This window comes from Oryx dammah, unplaced genomic scaffold, assembly GCF_014754425.2.
Source record: "Oryx dammah isolate SB20612 unplaced genomic scaffold, SCBI_Odam_1.1 HiC_scaffold_10, whole genome shotgun sequence".
Taxonomy (NCBI): Eukaryota; Metazoa; Chordata; class Mammalia; order Artiodactyla; family Bovidae; genus Oryx; species Oryx dammah.
In genome coordinates, this window is record NW_024070194.1 from 62,220,147 (window position 1) to 62,239,479 (window position 19,333).

Genomic DNA, 19,333 nt, shown 5'->3' on the forward strand with positions numbered 1-19,333 from the left:
TCTCTAAATGTTTTGGTTTTTTTTTATGACAATATTTAGGAGAAGGCAATGGGAACCCACTCCAGTACTCTTGCCTGGAAAATTCCATGGATGGAGGTGCCTGGTTGAGATCGTCGAGTATTCTGTCTTTTGCTTCATATTACTTGTTTTTTCTTCTTTCCTTCCTTCCTTCCCCTTACTCCTCCTCTTCTTTTTCTTTTTTGTGGGAAGAAGAATAGTGTTCATAAGGTGAACTTTTAAACAGGTATGAAACTTTAAACTTTTAAACAGCTTTGTAGGTATGAAAATTGCATTTACTCTTCATTTTAAAGCCTAGGGTTGTGGATTTGAGGTAGTTTATAAGATTTCTAGTTTAAGAGCACCCTCTTCTGTCATTATAGCAAAGTAGAGTTTCTTTAATGGGTGATATTTATTTTTATTGATATCCATTCTGTCCTATAAACTGGAGAGTCATTACTTTTTAGTATAATGAGCACATCATAGGCTCACTCAATATTCTTCTTGCAGTCTACTTAGAAAACATTCAATAATTCCTTTGTGGTTGACAGTCTGAGTTTTGGTGAGACCATATGCTTATCTGGGCTGCAGAAGACCTGGGTTTGATCCCTGGGTTGGGAAGATCCCCTGGAGAAGGAAATGGCAACTCACTCCAGTATTCTTGCCTGGAAAATCCCATGGATGGAGGGTCCTGGCAGGCTACAGTCCATGGGGTCACAAAGGGTCATGACTGAGCGACTTGACTGTATATGCTCACCTCAATAACTTAAGAACATATTTAAAAGTATTGATATTTTTTCACTGAAACTCCAGAACTTTGCATGTATATCCATTTGTTCATCCTTCATTCAGTATATTACACAAATAGCTCTCATAACATCAGGTATGAATTTGGTACTAGTCATGAAAAGATATACAACAAACTCTGGAGAATTCTTAAAGAGATGGGAACACCAGACCACCTGACCTGCCACTTGAAAAATCTGTATGCAGGTCAGGAAGTAACAGTTAGAACTGGACATGGAACGACAGACTTGTTCCAAATAGGGAAAGGAGTACGTCAAGGCTGTATATTGCCACCCTGCTTATTTAACTTATATGTAGGGTATATCATGAGAAATGCTGGGCTGGATGAAGCACAAGCTAGAATCAAGATTGCCAGGAGAAGTATCAATAACTTCAGATATGCTGATGACACTACCCTTTGGCAGAAAGCGAAGAACAACTAAAGAGCCCCTTGATGAAAGTGAAAGAGGAGAGTGAAAAATCTGGCTTAAAGCTCAACATTCAGAAAACTAAGATCATGGCATCTGGTGCCATCACTTCATGGCAAATAGATGGGGAAACAGTGGAAACAGTGAGAGACTCTTTCTTGCGGCTCGAAAATCACTGCAGATGGTGACTGCAGCCATGAAATTAAGACACCTGCTCCTTGGAAGAAGAGTTATGACCAACCTAGACAGCATATTAAAAAGCAGAGACATTACTTTGCCAATAAAGGTCTGTTTAGTCAAGGCTATGGTTTTTCTAGTAGTCATATATGGATGTGAGATTTGGACTATAAAGAAAGCTGAGTGTTGAAGAATTGATGCTTTTGAACTGTGGTATTGGAGAAGACTGTTGAGAGTCCCTTGGACTGCAAGAAGATCCAACCAGTCCATCCTAAAGGAGACCAGTCCTGAATATTCATTGGAAGGACTGATGCTGAAGCTGAAACTCCAGTACTTTGGCCACCTGATTCGAAGAACTCACTCATTGGAAAAGACCCTGATGCTGGGAAAGACTGAAGGCAGGAGAAGGGGACAACAGAGGATGAGATGGTTGGATGGCATCACCGACTCAATGGACATGAGTTTGAGTAAACTCTGGGAGTTGGCGATGGACAGGCTTGGGATGCTGCAGTCCATGGGGTCACAAAGAGTCAGACATGACTGAGTGACTGAACTGAACTGATGAAAAGGTACAAAAAACATGACCTTTATTTTCTATTTTGGTCTTCAAAATTTTTGCCTACACTCTCTAAAAGAATTTTTGAAAATTTTTGAATTTCCTTTAAGTCAAAGTTATTATTTTTTTAATCTTAACTTCAAGCAATTTCAAATTATACACTCTCCAGGCTAGTAAAAATAAAACTCTTAGACCACTTTTTCAAATGTTGTCATTGAAATGTTAATATCACTGGATACACATTGGTGGTGGTTTAGTCTCTAAGTTGTGTCTGACTCTTGGCGACCTCATGGACTGTAGCCTGCAAGGCTCTTCTGTCCATGGGGATTCTCTAGGCAAGAATACTGGAGTGGGTTGCCATTTCCTTCTCCAGGGGATCTTCCCGACCCAGGAACTGAATCCAAGTGGCCTGAATTGCAGGCCATTTCCTTACCAACTTAGCTGTGAGGGAAGCCCCGGATACACATTATCTTCCAACAAAATATACATGAAGAAGTTTGCCTTTAATGGTTAGAATTTTTAATAGCTCCTTTTCCTCATTGACCTAATATTTTGATTTTCCTTTCCAACTGATTTTTATTGTTCATATTGCAAACTTTTTTATATCACACAGCTTTGTTTTCAAACTTTTCTGCAACAAATATGTAATTTATTTTTTTTAATTGTCTGTGATCATAACTAAGATTTTATTCTTATATATAAAACTAATAAAAATTGGGAAAAGCAAATTTTGATGGTCATTAAAAAATGAAATTGCATTGGAAATGTATTTCTTAATAGGATGGATAGGTTTTAAATAGGTAACGAAGTAAAACAAAGACTTGTAAAATAACATACTTATAGAGTCAATAGAGGAGCATAGAAGGAGCACTGAGTCATTTTACTTGGTTGGTATGGGAAAGGATATCCAAAGAAAATGCCATTTATATTGGATCTTAAGTATTAAAAAGCATCCTTTGGGAAAATAAGGTAGAAAAAGAAAACTTGAGGCAGAGATAACAGTGTGTGCAAAGCGTGGAGAAAGAGAAGATGCCCTGTCGAGGCAAAGGATCTTTTTGGACATGTTATATTTGCGATGCCTATTAGATATCCAGATGAAGTCTGATGTCTTCTTGGCAGCTGAATTTAAGAATATGGAATTTGGTAGGATAGGTTTGAACTGCTAATACACTATTCAAAGTTAATAAATTAACCCAAGTTTAGATGAGATCATATGGTAAGTGAAAGTAGGCAGAAAAGAGAAGACTTTCAAGCCCTGAGTATTGGAGCACTCCAATATTACAAGAAGGAGAAGGAACTAGTAAAGCAAAGTGAGAGTGATGGCCAGTGATATCTCAGAAACCAGATAAAGAAAAACGGTAATTCAGTCTCAAATACCGACATGGAGAGAAGATGAGAAGAGAAATTATCATTTTTATTGTCTTTTAAAATTCCAGGTTAAAATGCATTTCTAACCTAAGGGCTTCCTAGAAATGGTATTCAAAATTTCCAATAAGGTGTTTATTTTCTTTTGTCATCCTATTTTTTTTTTTTCTTTTGGGTATCTAGAAACTGCTGCTTTCTGTATTTTGTTACTAGGTCATTTGCTTCATAGGGATTTTTGTCTGTTGTAACTTTTAAAGTGTATTATTTTAATTTAGCAATATAACCTTTTAAAAATGTGCTTATACTATAATTTTGTGGGGTTTTGATATTAAAGTTACCACTGTGTATTTTTGTACTCATTTGTCAAATTGTTTTTTTCTTGCCTTTTTTCAGTTCTTCTAAAAATATTTTTGTTTAAAATTAAATATATGTGAAATAAAAATATAACATATAATGTTTATACAATAAAAATATATATGAAATAAATATGTATATAGTAAACTTCTGTATATGTATGTAATTGTATAAGTACTTTAAATTTAATGCTGTTTCCTATTACTCTCTCTTAGCCTGGCTAACTTGATTTTCTTTTCTTTCTTGTAACTTCTTTCCTGCCCTCCATATTAACTTGGAATTTATATTACATAGCTCACTCTTTTTTCTAATAAACATGCTAGTATATTGAAATAATATAATAATCAAGCCTCCTCAGGTGAAGAATCTTTTGGCTCATGGTTTGCTTCCTAAGTCACTGAACATGCCAAGCTATTAGTGTTTCTCAAGTAATGGGAAACCATGATTCACCTTGTAGCTTCTACTCTTGTGAATAATTACAAGGTCCTAGCAATATGAATGACTTTATAAAGTCTCTTTCCTCTGGGATTGTAGATTAAGCCTGAAGGTCCTTTCTCACAGATTCCAAGAGGAAGTTCAAAGGCTTTTCTGACAAGTTTCCTCAGGAAACCATGAAATTCTTGTATCCACAGTGGCCTGAATGAGAGATGGGCTTTGGACTTCTGTCCTTATTTACTTGGATAAGAATGACAATGAGTTCCCACTCTTGGGAATGAGAGAATAGGGCTTGATATAAAGCCAACACCTTTCCACAGTACCCTAGAGTTACCCTAAAACTTTATTCTAAAGCTGTCTTCATTTAACCTTATATCCAAAAATGAATATCTATATGTGACAAATGAACTGGATGCTAAATTTAACTGGAAATGAATCGACACTAAGTGCCATTAGAAATAATTTACGTTGTTATTTGGCATTACAGAAAGACACATTATGCTTAAAATAAGGAAATGTACAAGAACAAGTCAAAGGATGGGTATTGCAAATATAACTGTGAAACAAAATGTTTAAGAACAAAACAACCAGTAATAGGATTAATGGGGTTAATTAAATGATGACAAGCCCATATATTGAATACTATATACTACACAGTATAAAATAGTGGCATAGTAATAATAATGGGTAGCATTCCTATAATGTCTTATGTGTCAGGCTTTGTGCAGAATGTCTTACGTATATTAACCCCTTTAAATCTCTTAACAGTTCTAGGAGGCTCTATGAGTGCACTTATTTTCTCCATTTTAACAAAGAAGAAGCTGAAACACAGTCAGATTAGTGGATTCACCCAATAATACACAACCAGTAAGTGGTAGATCTAGAGCTATGTTGACTGATGTGCAAGAACAGCATGACATTTCGTGAAGAGATTATAAAGAAAACACACATATGCAACACAACGTGTATTGTAAAGTATAATTCACATTTCTGTAAGAAATAAATGTGTGCTTGTGTGTGTGTGTGTGTGTGTGTGTGTGTGTGAAAAGAAAGCCATGTGGATATAACCCGTACTACTCAACAGGAGAATTTAGGTATTGGGATTTCTACTTTTGCTTCATACACTATTTTTATGCTTTTAAAAAACTTTATTACAATACACGTGTCACTTCTGCAGTTCACCATTTAAAGAAATAAAAATTTGAATGAAAAGGCTACCATATTATACTATGAGAAAAATGTTTAAAAGTCATATTTTTCACCCCTATGGAGCAGAGAGCCCTCAGACCAGTTGTTTATACTGATGGTAATTCAGTTAGCTAGCTATTTGAAAAGTATTATTTATTATGCAAAGTAACATAATAAAATACTTCATTGGCTTTCCAGTCAGTGAATTCCTTTATATTGCATTGACCAAAAACTTCATGTGGGTTTTTTTCCATAAGATCTTGTGAAAAATCCGAACAAAGTTTTGGGCCAACTCAATACATTTGGCTGCATTAATTTCCTTTCTTTAGTCTAGCTCTCTCTCAATTCTCTTGTCATATCTTCTCCCCCCACATCAGAGTTTCCTCACTTGAGAGAAACAAGTTTCAAACATCACCATCTGGATTTCAAATTTTAAAGTTTATTTAAGTACACGAGGATGTTGCCAAGAACGCAAAACTCTTTGCTTGCTCAGCTGAGACTAACTACAGTTGGGAGCTTTTGTCTAACCATCAGGGTTAGAAAAGAGAAAAACTGGAACCTCCTTATTGTAAACAGTTGATACTAAACATTACCCACTCAGCTGATGTTCAATAAATATTTATGCCATCTTTCTCAATTTCTTCCACAAGATTTTTAGAAATTAGTAATATGTTTCCTGTATTTCCATGAAGTCATAGTTTGTAGAAAGCTAATTTCTGTGGAAACTGATACAGGGAAAAGTATAATTTTGCTAAGATGTTGTGAGTTAAATTATGTAGTGAATTTGAGAGCCAAAATCCTTGAGAAACACATTAATATTTCTGTTTCAACAATGTTAAAATAGTGTAGTATTTCATCATAAAAAGTTTTGTTGTTCTCCTTGGTAGATGTGTTTGCTTTCTTTTAAAGTGATAAATGAATTTTTCTAAAATATGAGTGTTGACTCAGAAGGATAGAAGAATTTAAACAACTATTAATGAGTTTTTCCAGATATTAATACTTTTGTGTGCTTTGTTATGACTTGAGTGTCAACCTGAAACCATTTCTCTAATAAGCAAAGTAATATATACACTGGTCTGTTAGAATAAAAAATCATAAACACAAATATAATGGAATATGCATCATTTCCTTTAGAATTTATGAAACTGTTTTCAATGATATTCCCTAAAGGGTGAGAGACAAAAATTTAAGCCATCTTTGATAGGCAATATAAATAATTCCCAGAAGAAATCACAAGAACTGTTTCTGATTATTTTTGCTTTAACTATGTAAATATATTCCTTATCTGTACCTTAACTTTATCTACTCATAAACATCCATTGAATAAACCAGAAAAAGGTTTTACTTATGGATTAATTTTATTCTTGTCTTGTTAGAAAAGAAAACTATAGAACATGAAATAAAAAGGGAGATAGAAAATACAGACACTACGTTTATCTGAAATAGGATGATATCTATATGAAATCTTTTTATAATCTGATACAAAAATTAACAACAAGAAATAAAATTATTAAAAGTATATATCCCATACAATATAAAATGAATGCTGAGAGATATAAAATCATGTGAAATCATTGATATTTTCCTAAATATCAAATATTCCTTTCTCACACTCAAATGTTAATACAAATATTAATACTGCCATTATTCACTGTTTTTACCTTAATAACAACATGTTCATTATGTTCTCTTAGATCAGCCTCAAGAAAAACAAGATGACTATAATAAATGTTTAAAAAAATTTAAAAAGGCAATTATTCTTACCGACACACTGGACCGTTTTTCTCCACCACACAAGTCCCACCATTTCTGCAGTAACCTCTTGGACACTCTAAAAAGTAACCCAAAACCCACAGTTAATTATAAATATTACCAGGAAGAAGGAAGACATATTACTATTAATCAAGACATTAAATCTAATCATGGAGAATAAATTGCTTCCTACTTGCTAAAAGCACAGGAATTTGTTTAGGCTACTTTCCTGTACACCCAAATTTGTTCAATGCTCCCTACTGCTCTGGATGTGTTCATCCCTTATACATGCCCAGTGCTTGGTCCTAAGATTTTCTTTCCCCATAGATTAGGTACAATTTACTTATTTAGAAGGTCTGTATGACATCTTTGTGATTATACTGAAACATTTTCTTTACTGAAACATTTCTTCAGTTTCACACACCAGTCACTATATCATGGCAGATAAATGCTTCACATGAGTGACTGTCATTCTGATAAAATGTCACTTGTATGCAGACTCTTGTCCTACCCTCCATGTTTGTGACAGACGTCAACACAGCTCAAATGGATCCTCACCACCCTGAACCTGCTTATTTTGCTGCTTGTATCATTCCTGAGTTCTAGGTTAGCATGAACATTTATTTTCAAAGACGGTTTGTTTATAAGTTAAAAAGAAGCTAAATAGTTTCATGCATTCATGCCTGTAGAAGTGGTTAGTGTTGCTCTCCCCAATACGCTACAATGTGGAAGACAAGTAGCTAGTGGGAGGCTGCTGTATAGCAGAGCTTCATCTGGGTGTGCTCTGTGATAACCTAGAGGGATGGGATAGGGGCTGGGGGTGGAAGACTCAAGAGGGAGGGGATATATGTATGCATAATAGCTGATTCAGATTGCTGTCCAGCAGAAACTAACACAACAGTGTAAAGCAATTATACTCCAATAAAAAAGAAGTGATTAGTGATTTCAGCTCTTTTCTTTAGAGTGTCTCCTTGTATTGTCACTACACGATCCCGATCCATTGAAACTTGCCAATATCCCTACTCACTTAACCCCGTCTCTACTCTTTTTGGCTTCTTCACACCTCCTTTCTTATAGGAGACAATTCTTCTCTGATTAGGCTATCATAACTCTAGTAGTTGAGAAGACTACACTGCTTTTAATGTGTAATCCACACATCTAGCTTGAGCCCCTATTCTATGTCTGGCACTTGGCTAGGCACTGGATATGGAATGATAAATAATATAGGAAGCTTCATAGCTGTTAAGGCTGAGGGTACTGGAGCCAGACCACCTGAGTTGAAATCTCAGCTCAGTCTATTAGCTGTGTGATTCAGAGCAAGGTAGTTAGTCTCTCTGTGCCTCAGGTTTCTCTCTGTTAAACAGGGTTAATAATAGTACCTATCTCATAGGGCTGTTGAGAATGTTAACAGAACATCAGGATCATAATATGTGTTTAAGAAATGTTGATCTAAAAATGATATAGGCACAGCCTCTGCTCTCATTGACCTTCCAGCTTCATAGAGGATGTAAAAAGTTACTAGGGAATTAAAATATGGCATTAAAAGTAATCTACTTTGTAATAAATGTAACAAGGGTAATGGGGACACCAAGGAGAGAACCTAAGTAAAATTTGACCAATAAGGAAAAGCTCCAGAAGAGTTTTTATTTGGATAAGGGTGTGTGTGTGTGTCTGTGTGTGTCTGTGTGTGTCTGCGTGTGTCTGTGTGTGTCTGCGTGTGTCTGTGTGTGTGTCTATGTCTGTGTGTGTCTGTGTGTATGTGTGTCTGTGTGTGTGTGTGTGTCTGTGTCTGTGTGTCTATGTGTGTGTGTTAAGGTAAACATAAAGACACAAAGGTCTGAGAAAAGATTGTGATATATTTGAGGAACTGAGGGATGTTCCCCCAGACTGGGTTGTTGATAATACAAAGTATGAGAGAAGGTCATAGACACACAGGGACCAGATCATCTGGGCTCAGTGAGTTTAAACTTTATCCTAGGAAGCTACGCTCTTAAGAAGAGAAGTGGTATGGCTTATGCTTTAGAAAGATAATTCTGGCTACAGAGTTTACAGTCAACAGAAGGGCAAAGGCAAAAAATCTGGGTGTATGTCTCAATCCAGGAATGCCTGAATGAAAGAGATGGAATGGGAACATTCAGAGTTGTGGGAATTCATGAGATATTTAAATATTGGGGCTGAAACATTTTGGGAAAGTCAAGGATGATATTCAAATTTCTGACTGGGCTACTTATTAACTGATGGCTTGATTCCTTGAGTTGTGGAATTTATGGGGAAGGAAGATTTTAAAGGGAACAATGATGCTGTGTTTTAGGTGCCTAAGGGACATCCAAATGGAATTATTCAGTGGGCAGATTTTTAGGTCTGAAGAAAGGTGAAATATTAACACAGAGAGAGAAACCATTTACTTGGGCAGAGGAAGGTTGATGTTCATGAGGCATAGCAGAGAAGTAAAGAGGAGAAATAGAGACATTATGTAGGTATTATCCATTGAAGGAAACCATGAGTCTAAAGAGTCAGATTGTCAGGTCAGTCACTGAAAGTTCAGAAGGGGCTGGTAGAGGCATCAGAAAAGAGGAAAACAGGGAAGAAGAAAGGTTTCATTCTGGGAACAAACTTGAAATATACCATTTGTTTTGTATACATTTCATTTCAAAACTGCAGTGTTTTGCTTTTCTAGGAGTATATTTCCTGTCTTGCCTTCCCCAAATCCTCCTGTGTAACTTCAAGAGGAAAGTGCAGGGCTGGAAATGAGCATAAAGAGCTGCCCCCCTCAGGCATTGAAGGCAGACTTGACTGAACAGAGCAGATGTGAAATTTCCTTCATAAATAAGAAATTCGCTAGTCTGACTAAAAATACTCTATCAATTTGATAGAGAATAAAGAGATATATACCTTGTTAGATTAACCATTTTATTATTATTTTTTTGTCTTAGGTACAATTTTAATCTTCCTCAAGTAAGAGCTGTGTTTTAATAATAAAAAAAAATAGAATGTCTGATACTCCACAGTGTCAAAATATAATACACAGCTGCAGATTTTTTTCTAGAGTTATTAAAATTTGCTTTGATGCTTGCTTTACATCAGAATGACTTTGTAGGAATCTAAATATGTATTCTCTTGCACAAAAGAGTGGAGCACAGCAGAAAGAACACAGGCATCGGCTGCAATAAAGAGTGAATCCTGGTGTCTGGGTGAACAAAGATTTCTAGATTATCTCTGTGAGAAGTTTTTCTAAGTTTTGGCCTTAAAACCAAGTTCTTTATAAAGATAATGGGCAGAAACAGTACAAGCATTTTCATCTTTAATTTATTCAAAACAATTTACAGCAGAGAGCAGAGAATGAAATGGGGAAAGACATGGACACCAGATAGTAATGAAGATACAAAAAATATTTAGTAGATAAATGAATTGTTGGGAGCTAGAAATCCATAAGCTGTATGTTTGAATTAGCAACACAAATATCTCACTGCCTTGTACCCTCTTGAGTTGTTTATCATAACCATGTGTCTGGAAGCCTATACAACTCACTATTAACTATGTGGAAATACCATTCTGGAAAGGATTCACATTCAATCTCATTCTCACGTATGGCTTTAGATAAGCAGAAAACACATATAAGTTGGACAAGTGATGAGTACAAAAACAGAAGTAACTTTCAAGCTTAAATCTAAATAATCTGCATTAGGCACACACACAAATATATATTTATATAAAATATTTTTACACATATATATTTATAAAATATGCTTATATATCTCTATGCAATATTTGGGCTTCCCTGGTGTCTCAGCTGGTAGAGAATCCACCTGTCATGTGGGAGACCTGGGTTTGATCCCTAGGTTGGGAAGATCCCTTGGAGACCTACTCCAGTATTCTGGCCTGGAGAATTCCATGGACTGTATAGCCCATGGGGTCACAAAGAGTGAGACACGACCGACTTTCAATTTCACTTTTCACTCTATATAATATTTATATATAATATAATTATATATCTTTATATTTGTATTTCACATATATATATATATTTTCCCTTCTCAGTTGCATGGAAACTATTATCTACTACTAGAGTAGCGATGACTACTCTATGGTGGACTATAGGGAAGACTGACAATCACGTGAGTCCTAGTTTTCCCTCTGTGATACATGACTTATTTAATGATTTATGTATTGTTGTTGGGTTGGGTATAAAGTTCTTCATGTTTAAAATGAAGATGACCTTCTTTTATAGGACTTCTGGGAGGATAAATTGGAAGGACTGATGCTGAAGTTCCAATACTTTGGCCAACTGATGCAAAGAACTGACTCATTGGAAAGGACCCTGATGCTGGGAAAGATTGAGGGCAGGAGGAGAACAGGACGACAGAGGATGAGATGTTTGGATGGCATCACAGACTCAATGGATATGAGTTCAAGTGGACTCCAGGAGTTGGTGATGGACAGAGAAGCCTGGTGTGCTGTAGTCCATGGGATCACAAAGAATTGGACACGACTGAGCGACTGAACTGGACATTTTTATAGCAGTGAATGGTATGAATAAAGTATTAAATGATTGTTCTCATCCATTTCTCTACATGTGCTGTTCTTTTTTTTAAAATGATACAATTTATTTATTTATTTGGCTCTCCTGGGTCTTAGTTGCACACACAGGATCTTCAATCTTCGTTGCCGCATGCCAGATCCTTAATTGGGGCATGTGGGATCTAGTTCCCCAACCAGGAATCAAACCTGAGTCCTCTGCTTTGGGAGCACGGAGTCTTGGCCACTGGACCACAAGGGGAGTCCTATTAGGGGGTTCTTTGAGTTTACCATGGAACTTAATTTATATTACCACTGCTCTCTCCAAATTCTCTTATTTTCCTTCTATCATCATGACCACCATCCCACTACCATTTACAGAAGACCTGCTCTATCAGAGACATACAGCAAGAGTCCCAAGAATTTTACTGATGTTACTTCATTTATTCCTCACAGCATTAAGTGGTATATCCCTATATTCCATACTTATCTTCTTCTTTTTTTTTTTTTTTTAGCGGAGGGAGAAACTGGTTAATAGTATAATTTGCTTAAGTTAACAGCAAGGGAACACCAGATGTTTAACTAAATTTTGGTCCTCTAGTTCTAAATCCTGTTAGTCTAAAAATGTCAAATAATTTGCTATTCAGTTCAGAATTTCTACCACCCATTGTGTTTCTTGATATTATGTGCTATTTAGGCACTGCCATGGGTTAAACATACATATACACAGTACACTATATGTAGTTTCAGAAGCTCTATAGATTATAAGAGTTCACCAGAAAATTGTGCAGCAAACTAAATTCTTAGTGGGCAGAGACTTTTCTTTATCTTGAAATCCCAGCTCAGGGACAGCAGGGGGGATTAACTGCATTTCAGAAATTTGAAAAAGCTTCGCAAGTACTTGTATGAGACGTTTTTGTGTTATGTTTTGGTTTGGTTTTTAGAACCTCTGAAACTTTATTAAGCTATATTATTATTGTTGTTGTTCAAATATTAAATTAATACTATCTCATCTGATAACTGTACATTTTGTGTGCCTTTCCCTAATTATCCTTTAAATAATGATTATCATAATTACAGTATCACTTTAATCTTTATTAACTCTACTACTGCAAATGACCGGAAAAAGGCTTTCAATGTAAATTAACTCAGACATATTCTGTTTAATAATTTTCTGTTGCCTAAGCAACCAAAACTTGAAAATAATATTCCTTTTTAGTGTAACTTGGGAACAAATAGGACTCATTGAAATATACTTAACCTGCAACACTCATGCAGTGCCTGAGCTTGATGTTTTGGTTAATGACTTAAACCTTGAGGTGAGGGGAGACCAGCTGCTCACCATCTGTTGTGTGACCACTGGGAGAATTATTGGATGCTGTAAGATTGGGCTCATAAAAGTCTGTGAAATGCTGACCTTAAGATGATATGATGTTTGAAAAGAGGAAGGTATAATATGCATAGACACATTTTAGCATGGGTGAGGTATAAAGGCATTCTTAAAAACAGAAACATAACTTTATCATATTTGATTGACAAACTAAAAGGCATAAAAATATAAATAAGAGAATAGATAATATGGATCTTTTTTTATGAAAACTGTTTCACTAGTTCTTTATTTCATTCTAACCCAACAGCTGTGGCAATATGACCTATTCTTTGTAAATGAAATAAGTGAATTGTTGAGTGACTGAAATGACAGACAATAAAAATGTGTACTATAATATTATCTACAGATCGTCCATCATACAGTATGAATGACAGGTCTTCTGTTTTTCTGACCATATTTTAAAAGACAGAATATGTCAAAGTAGACAGTGAACTGCAACATGTTGCAACATACTTGTTCTCAGATAGGACTGTCTTGAAAAAAATCTCAGTTTTATATAGATAAATATGAGTACTGGACATAAGTACTGTATCTTCATAAGTTCAAGGGAAGGGAAGTTGCTCAGTCGTGTCCGACTCTTTGTGACCCCATAGACTGTAGCCTACTAGACTCCTCTGTCTGTGGGATTTTCCAAGCAATAATAGTACTGGAGTGGATTGCCATTTCCTTCTCCAAAGAATGGACTTATTTCATTAATACCATTCTTAGAGTAAGATCTCTCTTCAAAGTAAGAACACTTCCTTTTGGATGTCTGATCTGATGTATAAGCATGCCTAGTAGAGATATAAAGTCAAAAAGCATTCATCTTTGCATATTTTATGGGATCAGATTTGCCCACTTCTTGCTTTCCCTTTGTGCTCATAAAATTCAGTGCTGTGCAAGAACTCATTTTTACCAGCATAAAAAATATTTTTGCACTATGATTTGATTTTAAATATCTTGCCTTTGTTGCTTATTTCATAATGTTTTTCTATCTTGAAAGATACAAAGGATATATTCTGTCATAGTTTTAATATGAAATATCCCCAGTTTATTTATAAAATGTGATTGAATATTATCTTTTATCACCAGTTCATATTATCTTTTAGTTGTGACATCTACATTGCCTCTATCTTTTATTTTACATATCCGTGCATGAAATAAAAATTCAGTTACTCAGGAGAGATGTTAACAATGTGCTACAACAAATTAGAGGCTATTAAAGCAGTTTTGATAAAAGTATAATCACAAAAACATACTATCAGTTCTTATAAATATTCTGGGGTCAGAAGAAAGAAAAATCTTTAACAGCTAGTCTAAAGTTTCATAAATTGACTTTTAAGCATGACTAGATCATGCAAATAGAGAGTTCTTAGGAAGAGGTGAGCAAAATGCACAATTATGGTGGATTCATGTCAATGTATGGCAAAACCAATACAGAATTGTAAAGTAAAATAAAAAATAAAAAAAAAGAAATCCAAATACAAAAAAATAAAATAAAAAATAAAATATTAATAACATATTAGATTATGTAGGGGTTATATAAGATTAGATTATGTAGGGTTATTATAGAAACTAGCAATTTGCATAAAAATTAAAATTGTTTGATTTTTATTTTGTGAACATTTTAAAATAGAGTATGCATGAGTTCATTGTATTATATATTGTACATTTTTATAAATATAGTAAAATAACATTAACATTCTTCCTGCCACTAAGCCAATAACAGAAATGTAATTATTCTGTTTGCTGTTATTTAGAATTTCAAGTTTTAATATTTTTATTGTGCACAGGTGAAGTTACTGACTCATATTGCAAAGAATATTTCAATGGGTAGTTACCTAAGCAGCTGGATTCATCAGGTTGGAAATCCATGCAGTCAGCAAAACCATCACAGCGCTTGTGCACTGGGATACAGCTGTTAGAAGAGGAGCAAGTCAAAGCTCCATGAGAACAGCTCTCGTCGGCTGAAGAAAAGAACAATAATAATCACTTTAAAAATGTATTTCTTCTAATAATATAAGCCAATTTGTTTTATCCTTCATTTCTCGAGCCTTATTATTTAAAAAAATTTTAAGAATCTATTCTGTATTGGAGTACAGTCGATTATGGTAGTAACAGGTGAACAGCACAGGGACTCAGCCGTCTATATTCCTGTATCCATTCTCCCTCACATTCCCCTTGCCTCTGGGCTGCCACATAATACTGATCAGAGTTCCTTGTTCTAGCCTTATTTTTTTAATTTAAATTTATTTATTTTAATTGGAAGTTAATTACTTTACAATATTGTATTGGTTTTGCCATACATCAACATGAATCCGCCTCGGGTGTACACGTGTTCCCAATCCTGAACCCTCTCCCACCTCCCTCCCCGTACCATCCCTCTGGGTCATCCCAGTGCACCAGCCCCAAGCATCCTGGGTCCTGCATCAAAACTGGACTGGCGATTCATTTCTTATATGATATTATAAATGTTTCAATGCCATTCTCCTAAATCATACCCCCCTCTCTTTCCCACAGAGTCCAAAAGACTGTTCTATACATCTGTGTCTCTTTTGCTGTCTTGCATACAGGGTTATCGTTACCATCTTTCTAAATTCTATATATATGTGTTAGTATACTGTATTGGTGTTTTTCTTTCTGGCTTACTTCACTCTGTATAATCAGCTCCAGTTTCATCCACCTCATTAGAACTGATTCAAATGTATTCTTTTTAATGGCTGAGTAATACTCCATTGTGTATATGTACCACAACTTTCTTATCCATTCATCTGCTGATGGACATCTAGGTTGCTTCCATGTCCTGGCTATTGTACACAGTGCTGCGATGACCACTGGGGTACATGTGTCTCTTTCAATTCTGGTTTCCTCGGTGTGTATGCCCAGCAGTGGGATTGCTGCAGTTCTATTTCTAGTTTTTTAAGGAATCTCCACACTGTTCTCTCTAGAGTTCTTAATGAAGAAAACATCAATTTACTAAAATGTCCTCAAAAAACTGTCAATAGAATCATTGTCCAGCTGTGTACATCATGTAGTATTATTCACATATGTATGTATAGAAGGCTTTGTGTATGTTTTATGGTCTGAACTGATTTTAGACTAGTCAGTTTTAATATCAAGGCAGATCTGTTTGTTCTTCTGTTGCTCCCCTAACATCTCTATATTATGTGCTATTGAATTAGCAGAGACTGTCACTTGTTTGAATGTTCATCCATTTCCACCTGGGTCATAAGCCATGGGTAGTCACTGGATATCTGTTAGATCCGGGTGATGGTGAAGGTCACTGCCGCCAAAGGCAGTATGACTACACGCCTTGATAGCACTGTCAATGTATGATGTAGGTATTTCACTACTTCCAGAGTCTGCTGCTGGCTTGATTTCAAGGGGCAAACATAAGTCTTGTGCATGAGACTTTGGCTAATGCAGAAAACTGCCTTTATGGATGCCCATTAAGACTACTGACAGCTCAATGGCAATCTAGTCCTGAAAAGTACTTGACCTTCCTCAGATGCTACTCTTAGTCCTGTAACTGTATTCTTGTATCCCTTATATGAATATTTTAACCCAAAGCTGCTGCCAAAAATTTATAAGAGACTGATCTATGAAGTACTTCTACTAGAATAAAGACAATTAAGCTCAAAAGTTTCAAGCTACATTGATAGTTTTAGAATACTCAGAAGTAAACTTCCCCACGTATGGGTCTTGCACAGATTTTGTCACTTATGTCACAACTTTTCTTTTTTAAGTATATTTATAGGTTGGAAGGAGTTGTTTACTTGAATAGTAGATTATTGATCAAAGGTTATTGACAAGTTTGGTTTGAGAACTTCCTATCACCATTTAATGTCAAGTAGGACATAAAAATGTTTTTAAGAGTATATATTTTCATTGACTAAAACTGCTGGATGTGAAAAATTCAAGTGATACTCTTCATTGAGTGATTCTTCTTGCTAGAACATTAATTCGCACCAATAAATAATATTGAGCTGCCTTACTGTAAGTAAGACATTATACTTTGCACTTCCACTGGTAAGTGCAGGAAAGAGATTTTGAAAACAGTAATCAAAACATATGGAGCAACAAAATGAAGATAACAATATAAGAATGATGAATGTTTCAAAGTAAATATGAGAAATGTCATAAGGCCAGACTTAGCTAGAAAAGCATTAGTATAGGTAAGTATGACAGAAACAAGAGATTCCTTCAGTATAGGGAAGTCTGTAAAGGAGGAAAGTAGGAATAGAGTCTTGAGATATTCTTTATATTTTAATTTACATTTTAATGCTTTCAGAGGAAATCCATTTAGCAGAGTGGGAATCAAATCTACAGATTGGGAATCAATACTTTTGATATTGGAACAGTAAGTAAAGCAGTTTGCCTAGGCTAGAGAATTTCTGTGAAGAGGTATGAGAGACAAATCTAAAACCAAAGGCTGGAACCAGACTGTAGAAATGGCTAACGTGCTAGGAGAAAAAGCTAGGGAAAAAGCTCTTTAAGCTTTTCCAAAGGGTAAAATAGTTTTAGGATATACATTGACAAGATAAATAATATTCCAAACCAAGCAAACTAAGAAACAGAATAAGTTTCCAACTCTTATAAGATGAAGAGATGTTTGTTAAAAAAAAAAAAAAAAGGACTGTGTCTCTAGAGCCCACAAGCCACATTTACTGAAGCACACATGCCTACAGCCTGTGCTCCACAACAAGAGAAGCCACCACAATGAGAGGCCAGATCATGGCAACTGGAGAGTAGACCCAGAGCAAACCAAAATAAGTTTAAAAATATGAATGCATGACTAAAAACTTGCATCAATATACCCACGTATATATGTATACAACAAAGGTCCCCATGGTCTAAGCTATGGTTTTGCCGGTAGTCATGTATGGAGGTGAGAGTTGGACCACAAAGAAGACTGAGAGCTGATGAATTGATGCTTTCAAACTGTGGTGCTGGAGAAGATACTTGAGAAACCCTTGGACTGCAAGGAGATCAAATACTCAATTCTAAAGGAAATCAACCCTGAAGATTCATTGGAAGGACTGATGCTGAAGCTCCAATACTTTGGCCACCTAATGCGAAGAGCTGACTCATTGGAAAAGACCCTGATGCTGGGAAAGATTGAGGGCAGGAGGAGAAGTGGGGGACAGATGATGAGATGGTTGGATGGCATCATTGACTCAATGGACATGAGATTGAGCAAATTCCGCGAGATTGTGAAGGACAGAAAAACCTGGTGTGCTGCCATCCATGGGGTCTCAAAAAGACACAACCAAGCAACTGAACAACAGCAATGTATGCATATGCATTTTATCATTGTTTTGCATTGCTAGGAGCTGAGAGATCATACAAGAGGACAGTTTTAAGGTTTTAAATAATGTGTTGAAATTTGTACACAAAGATGATGGTGCTTATCTACTTGTAGAGCATTATTTTGGACCCTTCTTATCTCAGAAACACTAACCCAATTAATATTCCTTAACCCAATTTTTAAGTTTATTGTACAATGAAAAGTTCCAACTTTAAATGATATAAATGTTCAACCATAGCCCAAGTAGCATTGAAAGACAAAAAATACATATAAGAAAACACATGTTTTCAATTTGTACAAAATTTAACTCTTTTCTTTTTATAGAAAATTTACAGTTGGCCTTTCACTTAATGAAATTAGAAACTAAAATCTTAGTTTCTATGGTATGTTAAATGATATATATTCAAGTTAATGAATACTTATTAAAATTGGGTTTTAAAAGTAGGTGGAAAACTTACTTTTATTTTTTTTTTAAATTTATTTATTTATTTTTAATTTTTACTTTACAATTCTGTATTGGTTTTGGCATAGATTGACATGAATCCACCACAGGTGTACATGCGTTCCCAAACATGAACCCCCCTCCCACCCCCCTCCCCACAACATCTCTCTGGGTCATCCCCGCGAACCAGCCCCAAGCGTGTCATATCCTGCATCAGACATAGACTGGCATTTCGATTCTTACATGTTATTATACATGTTTCAATGCCATTCTCTCAAATCATCACACCCTCTCCCTCTCCCTCTGAGTCCAAAAGTCCGCTATACACATCTGTGTCTTTTTTGCTGTCCTGCATACAGGGTCATCATTGCCATCTTCCTAAATTCCATATATATGTGTTAGTATACTGTATTGGTGTTTTTCTTTCTGGCTCACTTCACTCTGTATAATTGGCTCCAGTTTCATCCATCTCATCAGAACTGATTCAAATGTATTCTTTTTAATGGCTGAGTAATACTCCATTGTGTATATGTACCACAGCTTTCTTATCCATTCATCTACTGATGGACATCTAGGTTGTTTCCATGTCCTGGCTATTATAAACAGTGCTGCGATGAACATTGGGGTACATGTGTTTCTTTCAATTCTGGTTTCCTCTGTG

General features: G+C 35.6%; 1 protein-coding gene across 1 annotated transcript in view; it reads right to left on the reverse strand.

The window, feature by feature from the left end:
• The window catches only part of MALRD1 (MAM and LDL receptor class A domain containing 1), a 585,291-nt gene that overhangs the window by 105,802 nt on the left and 460,156 nt on the right, over positions 1–19,333 (reverse strand). Inside the window, exons 35-36 of the mRNA XM_040248365.1 lie at positions 14,764–14,889; positions 7,051–7,117 (exon numbers count right to left, since the gene is read on the reverse strand). Coding sequence (XP_040104299.1) covers positions 7,051–7,117; positions 14,764–14,889 — 193 coding nt within the window. The remainder of the gene's footprint in view (positions 1–7,050; positions 7,118–14,763; positions 14,890–19,333) is intronic.